This window comes from Ascaphus truei, chromosome 5 (genome assembly GCF_040206685.1).
Source record: "Ascaphus truei isolate aAscTru1 chromosome 5, aAscTru1.hap1, whole genome shotgun sequence".
In the NCBI taxonomy this organism is placed as follows: Eukaryota; Metazoa; Chordata; class Amphibia; order Anura; family Ascaphidae; genus Ascaphus; species Ascaphus truei.
Genome location: NC_134487.1, coordinates 107,278,117 through 107,295,407, shown reverse-complemented (window position 1 = coordinate 107,295,407; position 17,291 = coordinate 107,278,117). Strand labels below are relative to the sequence as shown.

General features: G+C 37.5%; 1 protein-coding gene across 1 annotated transcript in view; it reads right to left on the bottom strand.

The window, feature by feature from the left end:
• DCN (decorin) overlaps positions 1-15,082 on the bottom strand; it is a 53,411-nt gene extending 38,329 nt beyond the window's left edge. The window contains exons 1-2 of the mRNA XM_075600442.1: positions 14,893-15,082; positions 4,686-4,933 (exon numbers count right to left, since the gene is read on the bottom strand). Coding sequence (XP_075456557.1) covers positions 4,686-4,896 — 211 coding nt within the window. The 5' untranslated portion in view covers positions 4,897-4,933; positions 14,893-15,082. The remainder of the gene's footprint in view (positions 1-4,685; positions 4,934-14,892) is intronic.
• Between the last annotated feature and the right edge of the window lie 2,209 nt (positions 15,083-17,291).

Genomic DNA, 17,291 nt, shown 5'->3' with positions numbered 1-17,291 from the left:
ATCTTAATTGTAACCCAAGCTCCGTTTGCCCAGGGGGTAGATAGTGAGGTCACTAAGAGGGTAATTCATTTACCTACAATAGTACCAGTTGGCGATTGACTTAATTGGGAGTTGTCATGCGATAGTACTGTGAACGGCAGCTGAATGAATAAACTCCTATGCTTCTCCTCATAAGGATTTCACTGCAAAGTGTGTTCAAGTTTGACTGCCTTGTGTGTGCATCACCATGGTACAAACCCATTCCTTAGCAAAGTGCAAGCAATGTTTCAGACTGGTTGAAAAGCCTCCTGCTGAAACTGCATCCAGAGATTCTTGAACACACAGGATTACTGTGTGCTGATTGCAAGGCACGAGGGGAACAGACCTTTCTTCCAGGGTGCAGAAAACCTATGAACTGACCAAAAAGCTGGCCCTAAACAAACACCCACCTGGAACCAGGAACTAACCTGAAGGGCCACCTGCTTTGGGGTACCTTCTGAGACTTTGTGGTGATATACTTTTCCTCCCAGTCTTGCAGATATGTACTGGGAAGTGAGTTAGCCCTTACACAGGATTATTTGTTTATTTGTGTTTGCTGTGCATTGTTTAAAGGGACAGGCTAAATAAAGCCATGTTTTAATTTCCCCAAAATTGTCTGCCTGTGCGTACCTCATCACGTCTCTTACAGTCACCCAGAGGGAGTGTGTAGAGAGAAAAAAGAAGAGGTCCCAGGACAGAACCCTGGAATATGCCCAGAGAGAGATTGACAGAGGAGGAGGAGGTGTTGGGAAACAAGACACTGAAAATACAATGAGCGAGGTACTGTAAGATGAAATCCAGAATGGAGCTCTGTTACTGATAATAAGAGTATGGAGAATGTGAAGGATAAGTGGGTGGTCCACAGTATCAAATCCTGAAGAGAGGTCAAGTAATATAAGCAGGGTGTAATGACATTGGGCTTTGGCAGCATGGAGATCATTAGTTATTTTGGGGATGGCTGTTATGGTAGAGTTTGCAGTTTGGAAGACAGATTGTAGAGAATCTAGGAGAGAATATGAGGTTCGAAAATGGAGCAAGCGAGAGATTACAAGGCGTTCAAGGAGTTTAGAGACAAATGGCATAAGGGAGACGGGGTGATAGAGAGACAGATAGGGTCAAGCTTACTGTTTTTGAGTAAAAGTATAACTGTTAAATGTTTGAAGGATATGAGAATGGTGTGAGAGCAGAGGGAGGAGTTTAAAATATATGTGAGTGTAAGGATTAGAGTGGGAGCAAAAGGTATGAGGAGATGGGAGGTAATGGGGTCAAGAGGGCAAGTGGTAGAGGTAGATAGGGAGATGAGCAGTGACACTTCCTCCTCTGTGACAGAAGAAAAGAATAGAGATGGGCTGGTTCCTTTGGTCTGCAGAATAATTTCAAGGGCAATCCGCCATTCCCCGCCCCCCCCCCCCCCAAAAAAAAATCCTATCACTGGCAATCCGTGCAATGGATTGATAATTTGAACCAACTGCAATCCATGATCTGCGGAGGAGGAGCAAAGGAGTATTAATAGAGGACTTCTTTGATATGAGACCACACAAGTCTCCCCGAAGGCGGCTCCCCAAATTGGGTCTCCCCACCATGCTTCCCCTTCACTGCTCCTGTCCACTAACCCGGCGTGGACAGGGTTAATTTCATCAAGAAGGGACAGACACAGCTTGAACAGCCTGGAAATCATCACCTACACTTCTTCTCCCCCCTCCCCCACCCCATCACGTGTCTCCCCAAAGGCGGCAGCCAAAGGGTGTCAGCTTGCTGCCATTCGCTGATGTATGAGATGCTCTGTTGTAATTCCGATATTCATTTTTTATCTTTAACTGTCCATGAAATGTTTGTAAACTGAATGTATAACCTCTGTTTATTTAATGTACCCCCCTATATCTTATGTTTCCAGTTACCCTACCTTGTTTTCGTACTCCTATTGTACAGCACTTCAAACCATGTTGGCGCATCATAATTAAATGATAATTTATTTATTTTATTTATAAAATATTTTACCAGGAAGTAATACATTGAGAGTTACCTCTCGTTTTCAAGTATGTCCTGGACACAGAGTTAAGACAAATAATACATGGTCATGGATAATGACAATGTATTATTATAACTCTAGCTTTTCCTGTCTCTCTCTTGTGTAACATAATAATTGTATTTAATTTTAGCTGTTCTCAAACTGACAGTAAAGTAATACGATGCCCCCTTAAGTGGAGGACTGTATTTACTTAAAAAAATAAATGATGACTATGAGGTACAGTCCTCAGGACATACTTTTTTATTTTTTCAATCATCAAAATTATTATTATTATTATTATTGGGTTCTTATAACTGTATATGAAGATTTGTATCTCTTGAAATGCTGACCGGCTATGGGATTTTTGGGTAATCTCTGGGGACGGCCGACATGAGTCAGAGCATCCAATTACTACCTGGTTTTAATAAAAGCTATTGAAGCTGGAATTACCGTGGCTGAATGACTGCTGGCACCACACAATGTTGGGTTAATTATCTTATTCACTAGCCTGCAGTTACATCCGTGATCTTACCCTCTGTCATACTGTATATAATTCACAAATCGCCATACCATCAACCCCAAAGATATCTTATTGCCAAAACAAGCAATTTTGTCATCATATATTAGTTCTATTTCAATGTTAAACATTTAGTAGTAGTGATGATGTCCCAACCAATTCAGCCCCTTAAGTGCCGTCGCTACTGTGCCAGGCAGGCAGTGCTACACCCGCTTCTAACATATCTGTCACAATTCAGAATTGACATTTGAAGCCACATACCAATTACATAACATCCATATTGTATGTAAAAAAAAGACAGCCAGTGTCTGCATCAACACATTCAATAGACATGAAAATGTATGTAAGAATAGTTTATATTAAAAAAGACCAATATAGCGCTGAGTCCTGATGTTTTATTAATAAAAATACATAATATGATAGAGCGGTTGCTAACTCTCACTCTCCCTCCCAATCCCATGGTACTAGAGGTTAGATATGTGGCAGGGATTTTAATGGTTTTAAACTTGGTATAGCAGTGAAACTAGGCAACATACAGCATGATTGACACACACATTGTCTAGCACACGTACTCTATTTAATTAATGGTCTCATGTTTTCTAGTTCAATGTACTCTACTAATGTGCATAGCATATATTTGATAGTTGGCAGAGAAAAATTTGCTCACTGTAAATGATTTTGTATTCCAAAAATGATCTTATTCTGGTTGTAATTTCTTATGATGGATTAATCCACATACTTTTTTTTATTTTTACAACGGATAAACAAAATCTGCGTAATTGATTTAGGTTCATCCCACTGGGAGGTTACTTTAAAGATGCATAACCCATTCACATAGGAGAATTTTAACTAATCCACAAATATTAAAGTTGAAACAATCAGTTTGGATTTTACCCTACTGAACAGGTGCCTCCCCAATGCATTTCCATTTCCAGTGTGAGATGTATGGGAAACTTGTTTTCCTTTATCAACAACTATATAATTTCTAACCTTCTTGAGAATGCAATATGGGCGGAAGCTCAATGATGACCAGATTTACTGTTGCAGTGATCAAAGAACTATGATCATGAATGAAAATCTGGAGAACAGTTCCCCCCCTTCCTTTCTTAGTATATAGATTATTTTTCTCTTTCCAAATTTTACTCGTCACCGCCCATCATCCACTAAGCTAAAAGCATAATTCTTAATACTAGCAAATATTATTTATTATGTGATCTTAAAGATTGATGGAGTAGAGCAAGATATGATTAAAGGACTGTGGGATGTGACCAAGAAATTGATGTTAGGTGGTATTTAAATAAGAAGCACACCAGCATACATTTTAAGTTCCAATCTACTTCCATACAAGCCCTCTACTAAAGTATCTTCTTCATTCTGAGACTAAATATGTAATTAAAACAGCAATCCCGGCTGCTTCTAGGGATCCCCGGAGCTGGTCAGAGTTATTTTTGCTCGGGAAATCCCCTGATTCCCAAGATACAGTACTTACCTGTGAAGGTATTAGTGTTTCACTTCCCTAAAGGGAAAACAAAAAGGCAGTTAAAATCTCCCAAATGATGTAGGCCAATATGAAGCCACGACACCATCTTTTGTGGCTTTTTATTGGACTACGTCACATGGGAGATTAAAAACCAGTGCAAAGTCAGGAAGTAATGCCAATAACCAGCTTCAGTCCTGGAAATCCCTGGTTACCACCCTGTAAAACAAATTGGGGCTTGGTAGGTGGGAGTGCTACTTTAAACTTTTCAAAATGTTCAAGCGCTTGCTAACTTGCCATCTGGATAATTACTTGTTCCCAACCCACAGGAAGAATGAATCGGCTATGACCACAGATAGTGGTTATACTGGTATGGGTATAAAGGGAGAGTTTTTAGGTTATAAATGGATGTTTTTTACATTTTTATCTTTATCCTTACTCAAAGGGATTATTCATTAAGATTCAAGAGATCAGACCAGGCATTACCGTACAAAAATGACAAATGACTTAAATAGAAGATTTTGTGCAGTAGTGCCTGGGAGTAACACGCCAAGTGAGAAAAAGAGGAACGTCTTTGATTTGTATTTTAACAATATCATATTGACTATGTTTGTATTTAATTATATGCCGTAAAGTATTCTTTTTTTAATGAAGTTATAACTTACCTAAGTCAGAACACTGCACAACACGGAGATGACACTGACAACGAAATGGGCATGTAGGTCCAACTGGTTCATTTTCTGGAAACAATGTTGTATCAGTGGATCCGTCACCAGATGGCTCATCTTCTAGCATAAAGTCAAACAAGCCTTTTTGGTGAAAGGGCTTAGCCCAGCAAACTGTTACGAGGAGAATGAGTATGATAGCTGCCCTCATTGTGTCAGATCATCTAGTCCAAACAGAGGGGAATAACCTAGGAATCAAATCAAAGTTTTAAATAAGAAGGATAAAAAATGAAATGTAGCACTGACTGTACAATTTAGCATCTATGCACTAAAAATATAAACAAAAAAATGCCAAATAGATTGGCATGATCTCCTTCTATTAAAGCATCTAAAAGGCTTTAAAAAATTTTTGAAGACTTTATTAAACTGATTATGTATACTGTATAAGGTGTACCTGCCTTTATATCTGTATACTGCATACAAAGTGAATCCAGTGTTTCTGTTTACCATAAAATGCACGGTAAGTTTCCCATCCAGCATGTGCTATTTGAAGTAGTTCACTATATGACTTTCAGGTAAAAAATATCTCACCAGAAAATAAAATTTAATTATTCCTAATTAAATGTGCAAACCGTCCACCCATTTTTTTCAGATATATAAAAATATTTTTTTAAAGGATTCTTCAAAATAAAACAACATGGCTGCCAGATTAATTCCACCTGTTGCAGTTTGTAACACATCATATTATAGAGAACAGCCCAATTCTTTAAGTATAGAAGAAATGAAGTCAGTGGTGGCCATTTTCTCCTCTCCTTTCAGAAGAACCAGAGGATATTTGTAAATAAGACCCCTTTCCCCCCCAAAATGATCACAACTACATTGATGATGATTTTAGTATTTGATAGGGCTATGCAAGATTTCCAACCTTTCCTCTTAAAACTATGAGAACCCATAAATGCATTTCAATATCCCCTAGACCTGTCTCATTGCCACATGTCAAACAGTGCATAGCCTGCCAACAAGGAATTTGGGTACTGATACACCAATGAGTACGTGTGTGTAACTTTTTAGCTTCCAATCCATTTTAACATGAAAGTGTCGCATGCCGTATTGCATATCAGGTTAAAGAGTTTAAAAAAAGTGCAGAATCAGAAGACACATTTTGCACCTGCTTAACTTAGAATGAAAGATTACCCATCACCATTTATGCAATTATCACCATAGTTATCTGTCATGCACATTTGCTATGTTTTATTTACATTTCGTGAACCGTGTCTTTCCTGATTACCCCCTACAACTCTGCACCATTGGGTTCATTTGGTATCTAAAACAGTAAACATGAAAATATAATTTAAGAGGTATCTGAAATGTAACCCCCTCTGTGCCGGGAAGTCCACAGCACCTTCTAGCTTCCAGGTTATGTGATCGCTAAGTGTACAGTAGTAATCACATAACCCTGAATCACCCGCTAATGTCAGGAACGGACGTTGAGGACGTTCATCTCTTCCATTCTGATTGCCATCTCAGTTCAGTGAAAGCTGATGTCACAATCTCCCTTTGACATTATCCAAACTGTCATGATATTGGTTGTCATAAGGAAAAAAGGATGCCAATTGGCTAACACTGACCCAGTATCATGGGTCACTCAGACGTTTGACTTTTAATTTGGTAAAATCAGCTAAAATCCCAGGTACTTCACTGTAGCAGCAATATTGTTTTTAACTGAATGGATAACGTTATGCTGCTATATTTACACTTTTCAGGACTATGAATCACTGCACACACAAACATTATATTTATTATTGATACACACTGTTGTGTTGGTTTACACTGTGTTATGAAATTGTGGGTTTGAAGTCATTGCTTCTGATAAAAAACGATGTATTCTGCCATAAACTGGAACCCTATATGAACTTTCCCTCACAAAGATAGATTGATAAAATATTGCAAAAATAATAACAAATGATAGATATACTTTATTTTTATTTCATTTACAAGCAAGTTACAACCCAAACTGCCAATTAATGTTTCTACTGTATATTTGTATTTGTCTTCTCTCGGTTGAAGAATCCTGCAGTATACTGTAGATATCTAGTTTTCAACCTGAACTCGTTGTTGTACAGTATGTACTGTATTAAAAGATTTCAAATAAAATGTTATCACTTTTATACTTTTCAGACAGTCCAGGAGAAGCATATATGGGGAAAAAGGAAACAAAACAGTGCAAATTTAAGTGCAGACGTTGAGATTAAGTGATTGGCTGAATGATGAAATCTTGGCTCTAATGGTCTATCTACTCACAAGATGTTTGTGGTATATGCGCGGTTAGCAGATAGGGCTGCCACCCAAAGTGGATGATGTATATTGTGGGGTTCCCTCCAGGCTCGTCTCGTCAGTGTGGCAATGATATATATGGAGGAGAAAAACAGCACTACATAGCGCGATCTGTCTTGTATTAAACTTTATAAAAAAATAGACATATAAAATGTGCACTTACAATGTGCTAATATAAAAATCGCATTTATCACATTAAAAGTGAATGAAGTGGGTGTTCCGCCGCTCTCACCGCCTCCTCTCTGGCTCCGGATCTCCTTCGTCTGCAACTTGGGATTCCAATCTCTGTGTGTCCTCCGGTGCGTGTGACGTCACTGCTCAGTGGACGGTGCAGCTACGGATCCCTCACTAGTCCAAAACACCACTCAACGCGTTTCGCCCAGCCCTTGAAAGCTGTGTATGGCTTCGTCAGGAGAGTGTCAACTCCTGACGAAGCCATACACAGCTTTCAAGGGCTGGGTGAAACGCGTTGAGTGGTGTTTTGGACTAGTGAGGGATCCGTAGCTGCACCGTCCACTGAGCAGTGACGTCACACGCACCGGAGGACACACAGAGATTGGAATCCCAAGTTGCAGACGAAGGAGATCCGGAGCCAGAGAGGAGGCGGTGAGAGCGGCGGAACACCCACTTCATTCACTTTTAATGTGATAAATGCGATTTTTATATTAGCACATTGTAAGTGCACATTTTATATGTCTATTTTTTTATAAAGTTTAATACAAGACAGATCGCGCTATGTAGTGCTGTTTTTCTCCTCCATATATATCATTGCCACACTGACGAGATGAGCCTGGAGGGAACCCCACAATATACATCATCCACTTTGGGTGGCAGCCCCATCTGCTAACCGCACATATACCACAAACATCTTGTAAGTAGATAGACCATTAGAGCCAAGATTTCATCATTCAGCCAATCACTTAATCTCAACGTCTGCACTTAAATTTGCACTGTTTTGTTTCCTTTTTCCCCATATATGCTCCTCCTGGACTGTCTGAAATATATCATTCTACTTGGGACCCAGGAAACAGGTTCCACCAGAGGGTTCGAGCAGGGATATAATATTTGAGCACATATTGCATATTATATATTGCACTATTAACTCGCACTTACTGTCACTTATATATTTTAAGTTGTTAGCACCTTTTATTCACTATTATCTACAATATCACTTTTATACTTGCCATTCTTTACAACTTAACAGCTGCAGAACTTTGCTAATATAACCAATATGTGGTTTAGGTAGAATCTTACTGCCCATTTTTGGAAGCTTTGAACTATTTTGAAGGCTTCTAAGGTTTTTCTGGTGTTCTGACATAATGTGTTCTCCTGGACGGTAACCATTCTAATGTTGCTCAGACATGTTTGTATATTTTTCATCCAACCACCTGCATGCATCACTTTAAAGCTGCAGTTAAAGCAATATCCTAAATGTGTGTTTTTTTTATAAATCAGTTCTGTACTATGAGAAAATACATGCCATACTAGCATTAAAAAAAACAAACATTTTAAAGACATTTGTAATGTATTCTAATGTGACAAGCATTTGTATTCCTATAGCAACCATTTACAAAGCCACACACCCTTCCTCTTCTGAAAGCAGAGCCCTGCCCTCTCTAGCAGTGAACCAATTGAATCTAGTACCTGCCTGTCACATGATCTTCCTCACAGAACTTTTGCTGTCAGTGCAGCAGAAGAGGACCCAAGATGCATTTAGTGAACCCTGAGCCGAATCTTCACTGATCAATCACCGGAGAACAGATCAATCGGCAACTTGGCTAATCACTTGTCAGTGTGTAGATTGTATTCATATACATATTGAATTAAAAAAAAAAGACAGCTTGAACTGCAGCTTTAATGAAACTATGAATGTAACTTCAAAAACATATTTTCACTTTTCTTTTTGTTTTCATGGTTAATGGAGACTGTGTGTACTGTAGTTATGGAAATGCTAATGTTGTTGCTCCAATAACAATAAATATACACTGAAGAAAAGTACTGTAGAAAGATTGTAAGGGGTAGATCCACAGAGGACTTCACTTTTGCGCTAATAACAATCGTTACCCATTTAGGTAATGGACATTGTATTTCTCCAGTTTAACGGGAATCTTCAAAGCTAATGATATGAAAAAATGAAGTCCGTTAATATAAGTAGCAGTGCCAGTAACAGGGATTTTCATGGAGCAGAGATGCGTTAACAATTTTAATGCACATGGGCGTTGGCAAAACTTTAACTCACATGTGTTAGAGATGCATTACTCATGTGCAGGGGGGATTGCCCTATCGAGACTTTGAGCTTGCCCTGTTTGGCCAGTGCTGCGGGTGTGCCTCAGCATGCCCACAAGTTCACAGCACCGGCCCATACCATGTTCGCAACCCCAGTCTACAGCACACCTGTGGGCATGCTGGGGGCCGGGGCTGCACTTTGCATTGCGGTTACAGAGGCCCCCGCTCTTCACCACAACAATAAAACTGATTGCCGGTGGAGAGTGCGGGGCCTCTCTAAGACTTACCTCTTCCAGATTGGCCTTCCTCCATCAACATTGTGGCGTAACGTGACGCCGCACTGTCATGGTGACACAACGTCCCATAGCGAGACGCGAGAAGGAGCACCTCAGTGAGTAAAGACACTGACTGGCACTGAGCTTGAAGCAGGGGAACCTGGTTCAATGCCCTGTGTCAGCTCCTTGTGACCTTGGGCAAGTCACTTTAACTCTCTGTGCCTCAGGCACCAAAAAGTAGATTGGTGTGGATCATCAGGAAGCGCAAACAGAGGGATAGCAGAGACACCACTCAACCGGTTGCAGAGATCCACTGCGTGAGATCTGAATGCTTTTTTAAATCTTTGACCATGTGAGTGTATTGGATTTTATCTACCCTTATAAATTATCCTGTACAGTCTGCACTACACTGGCGACACACTTTATTCGAGCTCGGCTAGTCCCACGAATTCGGGTATACCCGGGTGTATTGAGGTTTGTGACTGTTTTCTGCCCGAGTGCATTGAGGTATTTTCCAAGCAGGGATTGAAGCATTTTATTCCCGCTGGCTGCAATACTGCACAGTATATATATATACTGCATTACAATTCATGAATTTATGCCATCTGGTAGACACGCGAAGCATTGCAGCCTATTAAATCCTAATCATTATCATTTAACAGATCAGCCGCCCGTCAGCCAGGCATGAACCCAGGCTGGGAAGGCAAACGCAACGGGGCTTGTCAGAGGTGAGGAGCGGCGCATTCCAGGTATCTGCCAGGTACATACTGGGTATTTGCTCGAATAAAGTGTGTCGGTGCAGTATGTCCGGCTTTATCTTTTACTAAGGTCCATTGGAGTGATCCATTTGGTGGGAGACAGATTGCTATCCTGATTGCATTTGTTTGCAGCACACCTCCCAAAGATACCTTTACGTGTCCATAATCACCACACGTTTGTGAGTATTCTACATATAGACTTGCTAATATATTACCCATGCCACTATCACTACTATACTGCACCATCAGTATTTGTGTTTTGTTTTCACATGTTTGCACTTCCTGATGATCCACACCCTTCCACTTGCCACGAGGACTGAGAGAGCAGTCCTACACCGGGTTACAGCAGCATTTGTTACATGTGTTTGAATGAGTATCACTAATTTTTTATTAAGTTGATTTTACACCTCACTGTTGTATTTACTCACTTCACTTTAGTATACAGCGCGCCACGTTTGATAAGGTTTTTTTCTATACCAAAAAGTAGATTGTAAGCTCCAAGCAGGGACCTGTGCCTGCAAAAATGTCTATGTAAAGCGCTATGTAAAACTAGCAGCGCTATACAAGAACGTGCTACTATTATTATAGCGACCCTCTGCCATAACGATGCACCATTATGTGACATCACGTGATGCAGTGGGAGGTGGCCCGGAAGGAATGTCAAATGCCCTGCTACACATTTCCCCCCCAATCTGCCCCTGCTCAAGTGGGTTACTTAAAGCTAATGCAATTATTGCTATAATATGGATAAGTGTATTTTGGGGGACATTTTTAAAGTTTTTTTTCGTTATTTATAGTGTCTTTCTTTCATTCATTTATCTTCTTTGTTCATAATTAAAAGTTGTTTACCAATTATTATTGCAGATATGTATGGATAAACAGTATTGTACACCCATACTTAATTGTCATTATTACAGAATACTGTATACCATATTAGATCATACAAACATATCACTTTAATCACTAAGAACCATAGTATAGTTTATGATGTGTTTTAGACATTTAAATGATCCCTTACCTCTTTGTTTGACACTTTGTTTTATTGAACGAGTTAATTTATATGTTCATTATTGCTTTTAGGCTATTCTAAGAAATAATACAATGATAATAAGGGTCTGGATATTGGCAAAGCCAGCTTTTGGAAGGTCCTAAATATCGTAGCGTTATTCCCATGTGCTAACATGCACGGAGAGGTCTAAGGATCTCCATTGTAAGGTTAAATGATCATAACCATATGATTTGCATATGATTAAGCAAGATGTCCATTGAAATTTATTGATGACATTTTTTTCCGTTAACGCGAGGGTATGGTAACGCAAATCCCCTTTGGGGATACGCGTAACAGATGACAATGCGTTAAATGACGATAACGTTACGATAAATATTTAACGGCCTTCTGTGGATCTACCCCTTATATTCTATAATGATAAATTCAAAATTAATTATTGTATACAATATCTGAGTCTATAAAGAGCAGACAACATTATAGCATGTTGATGTTTTCATAGTGTTTAGTAGATGTAAAAAATTAGGAAAAATACTCTTCTCATGAGTGAGATAGGTGGCTTCGGGCTACATGGAGAAACCACTGCATTAATAGGCATGGCTGCTAATGTCTCTCTTAGATAAACAGGAAGCAGATTTGTCACTTCCTTTTCCTCTTTGGCCAGATAGGGATCAACATTTCTACTTTATTTCTCTTATTGGGCAGAAGCAAATAGGGATTTCTACAACTTTTTAATGACCAGTAGTAGAACATATTGACCTTCCAGCAGCAATTAAAATGTGAACAATAAGAGTAAAAATTGCTGCAAAATGTCGTTATTAATACTTTGACTAAATGTAATACAAGTGTAGCTCATTATTGGAATGACTAAATACTGTATAAAGAGAGGTTTGTTGAACTTCGCCTGAAAAATACTTGTTTGTGGTAATTGTCCGAATTGTCTTTTATACAAAGAAAATGTGAATTGTCTTTTTAATTACCATCTTTTAGTAATATAGTATTACTTGAAAAAAGTATTGAAAATTAGTTTTAGTGAGTGAGTTTAAATCTGGATATCTTGGAGAATGAACACATGTTATTCATTAAAAGAAAACATAAAGGTTATGACATACTTATGCTTAACATGCAATGATTGTGTCAAGGAAAATCTCAGTGGAAAAAATGCTGAATGCATTGGGACGAGTAAAGCTTGCCAAATCTTTATAAGATTGCCTGGGGTATTTGCTTTCAGCAACATTTTCCTTTTCAGATGAATCATTGTTTTGTTTTACATTTTTTCACATAGTTTAAAACAACAAGATACAACTGTTCCTTATAGTAATTTAAAGTTTCAGATGAATGTGTACTCAGAATTTGTCAGTGTGGTCATGGTTAACTTCATTAAAAATGAAGGGTGGGTGCATTCACTTGTGTTTTGGTTAAAAATAATAATTGTGTTTTGCTATTGCTGGAAATCAATTGTTTTTAAATTTGTAAACATACTATATATGAGAAATAAAACTCCAAAAAGGCATACAAATATATATATATAATTTGAACTTGTGATCATATATAGGAGTTTGTCCTTTTCAAACCCAAAAGTTTTCCCAGTTTATAAAAAAAAAAAAAAGTGAAATAAATGTAAATAAAATAAATCCGAGGATGAGTCTCTTGAGTTTTGGCACATATTTAGCTTTCATTCAAAAATGTATTCCAAAGTTCAACACGGACATCTGACGCACTTTGCAGTTCATGATGTTTGGCTTTTGAACCCATTGACCTGCCCATCCTTGCTATAAGTGTTTAGCTTCAGTGCAGCCTGTTCTTATAATTTGAAATGTGAATCTTGATATGATAATAGTATTGATCTCAATATATGTTACTTGAACTGAGATTTTTCCAATAAAGTTCTTCCTCTTTCAAAGTTTTTCTTTATTCCCAATGTCTTTGTCTTAAACTTTGTCCTGCCATCTTGCTGATTAATGTTGATTTCCATGCATGATACTGTGCATTGGAAATAAAAAGTGCATGGATACTTAAATACAGGTTTGTGGCATTTCAATAGGTTATGTCACCATAGTGTCTTACAACAGTTGTAAATGTAGCTTATACATGTATACAATTGTTATAAAATGGCTGCAGTGTAAAGATGCAGGTTTCCAGAATGTAAGATTCCTGTTGCATAGACGTTTGATCCATTCCTGGGTTTATATACTGCACATACATTGAGACAGAAGTATAGGCAGGATAAAGTAAACCAGCATGCTACAATTTAAACTTACTTCCAGACCTGAAGCAAAATAGACATTGCAATAAAGATGCAATGTTGATCACTGACTAAGCAGCTGTAGTAATTTCTGTAGACAGGCTATGATATATGACACATATTTATATAAACAGGACAGGCACTCCAAAACTCACAGATGAAATGTAGTCCTCAACGCTTTGGCTTCCAATGAAGCCTTCATCAAGAGCACTGAATGCTCCACTGGAAGCCAAAATGTTGAGGAAAACATTTCACCGGTGGATTTTGGAGTGCCTGTCCTGATCTTTCATATCAGATGTGCTGCTTTGCTGACACCTGGATGGTATGCACCCTGCATCAACTTTATCTACATATGTCAGTGCCTTGTCTCTGGACTGTACACACACACACACACACACACACACACACACACACACACACACTGTATATATACATAATCAATATGTATGTAATCAGCCATTGGTTACAAACAGTGAACACTAAACTGCAAAGTGGGAGTAGTAAAATGATAGTGCTGCTGACACAGCAATCTCATGTCACAGTGATAGCAGCTAAAACACACACTATAGATACTTAACTTTTTCAGACAATCCAAATAACTTGTTGGTTAAAAACAATCTCAGTTTCTACCAAGTATAGTTCTCAAGTATAATGTATGTCCTAGAAGTGACAATTGTTATTATCAAGTAATATAGAATATTTCTAACATTTGAAATGGTTTCATTGACTCATAGAATAGTAAGAACAGACTGTTACTGTAAATGAAATAACTCCAGTAAAGAGTCTGCTCTGTTTTGCTTTTTGAGGTCCTCATATTGAACATAAGCATAAACCATTACAGTTAAGCACTTCCTATGATTAGATCTGCATTTCACATACTGTACTACTATACTGTAGCTAACTGCTAAAAGGTCAATTTCTAAAATACTAAACTATGAATTGAGAAAGATTAATGTTTGATATGCAGTATTTGTTTTAAATAATGCCTTTTCTTTTCAGTGTGCTTTAACATTTTATTTACTAATAATGTATTATGAGTAAAAAGTCAAGACTTATTGCATTGCACATATTTAGTTAAAGTACTCTGCATGCTGATACTAAAACAGTTACAGCATTCCTTAGCCACTCTAATATGATGAAATATTGTACAATAGAAGCCACTTGCATTCAATATTTAACTGTGCTTTGCATCCTGCAAAAACCAAAATAACAGACATGTTCACCATTAAAAGTATTAAAACATACAGTCAAAGGCTATTTGTATTGTCTGCCTTGATCTTAAAGTGCATTCATTGTTCCCTGTGCTGTAGCACATTCATTTCTGTTAGTTAATAGTTAGCTTCACATTTTATATAACTCATACCTTTTAATCCTGGGATTTGGAAGAAGACCTCTCAAAGCAGAGATGTAATTTAAATATTCAGTCCAGACAAAAAGAGTTTACAGGTGTGCAAAGGAGGAGGGGGTAGATCAGTGATCAGCCACTGTCACTTTGTGGAAAACCCTCCTGCTCTTATTCCTAAGCACAGTTAGAGAATACAGTTTCCTTCAATGAACACAATCCAGGCTAACACCCACATTAGATCATATGGTAATGATATGTCTCCAGCTCTTTAAGCCAGAATTTTATCTGCCTTTTCTTTTGCTTTTCTGTACTCTGGATACTTTGTATTGCTTTCTTTGCTAATAATTTTTTTTGTTTACTTGGTGTGACTAAATTGACATCTTGTAAAAGGTTTAAACCAAACATCACTTTCTTTAGTTTGTTTCTGATCTCCATCTTATCCCATCCACTAAACAAAGAGGAGAGAATGCTGTGGTCTTTTTTTAGTGTACACTTTCACTGCATTTACAATTTGCTGCCAATTCTTTGATTACCTAACTATGTCATAAGGTAATATAAAACCGTGTAGAGTACAGAATCACCATATATATATATCAGAAAGAAAGAGTAGATTAGTAGTTTTAACTATTTTACTGGAAAAAGAAGGCATATTGCAGTGCTTGATTACAAAAGAAAAGTATATCCTCTACTTTCCCTTTTTCATCTCAAGTACATTCGTCATTGTGAAAATGTGTCTTTTATTTGGGAAACGATTGAATTAATCTTGTGTAAATTCATATTTTTTGGACTTGCTAAAAAGTCTATTGGAAATGTTTAATAACTCAGACCAGATCACTGCATCTTAGCAATCTCTACATAGTTCTTCCCTCAGTTTGCTCTGAGCTACTAACCAGTCCCTACTGAAATTATTATGTAACACATACAGTACTATATGTTTTTTATACTGTTTGAAGATAGGCTTTTGGGCCTAACTTTTAAAACATTAGAAAAACTTTGAGCATAGTAAAGGACTTTTTTTTGTGCAAGAGTATTTTATGTTAATTGGAATTCTATTGCTTGTTGTTAAGTGAAGTTTTTGTAAACATTTTAATTAGTGATAAAATATAAGTAGAATAGTATTGTTTAATCTAATATCTACACAAAATAGAAGAATCTGTTTCAAACCTACATGTGGTGTCTAATATTAAATATATAAATTAACTGAGAGTTGTATTGAATAAAGAATGAAACTGTGTCTTTACATTAATCCGCATCTTGAAAGCGATGGAAATATGTATACCTACTGTACCAGGCACAAATATGCATATACTTTCCAGATTCAACATGTATCACCATGCCTGCCCCTAGGCGAGCACCAGGTGCAACTCTGCAGTCAACCTCTATGTAAAGTAGAACATAAAAGGTTCACCATGCTTGGCAACTTACATGATTGTGTAACTTATATAAATGTTGTTATAAATAAATGTAATCTTTGTAACTAATGAAAAGTTGGCATTCTTATATTATTGCCCTTCTCAAGCATAGTTTACATTTCCCATAGACCTAATAAATATATGCACATGTATACATTGATATTGAACATCAAAGAGAGGCTTTCAATGCCTTATAAAAGTGTTTTATTATATATTTTTGTATACATAAAGGTCTAACCCCAACTGCTTCCCATATAAGTATTAACTTATCCATTCAAATGATTAATTCACTTTTGTATATTATTTCTCCATTTGTTGTGCATCAGTTGCTCCTTCAAGTCACAGTTGTATAAACCTTGTCTGGCAGAAACTGGAGACAAATGTTTTAAACTTCAAAAGCATTTAACCCAGACACTGAGGCCCATATACTGTATATATACTGTACTAAGCATTAATAACCCCATGGCATCTTACTATACCTCATATTCAATTGAATAAACCAAAAGGTGCCACAAGGCTTTGCACTACTCAGTAATATTGTCCTAAAGGACTCAAAATATATTATACAGAATTTAACTGACATGCTTAATTCCTGCATGGACACCTAGATCCCTCTACTGAGAATTATCTTCTTATTTTGCAGGAAGGAATAACAATTGCATCGTAAATAATGGTATGACCCAAACAAATTTGCATGATCACATGACCAATGTGCAGGTGACAATGGTCATAAGACCTTCTCATTTTTAATGCAGCTTTCAAAAAAATGGAACGAAAATGTAGAAATGTCATCAAGTTTAAAAAGTGTGTTAAAATATGTGAACCAAAATGTACAAGTTTGCAATTCTCTAGTTATTACTGTTAATGTCATTTTGTTTAAATAAATACGAATACCGACTCAATGAAATGTTTTGCTTTGCATTGTTTATATTTGGGAGTCTCCACCCTTTCCCCCCCTGTTCGTCTCCCTTTTCTACCCCTCCACCACGCTATAAAGCTCACTGC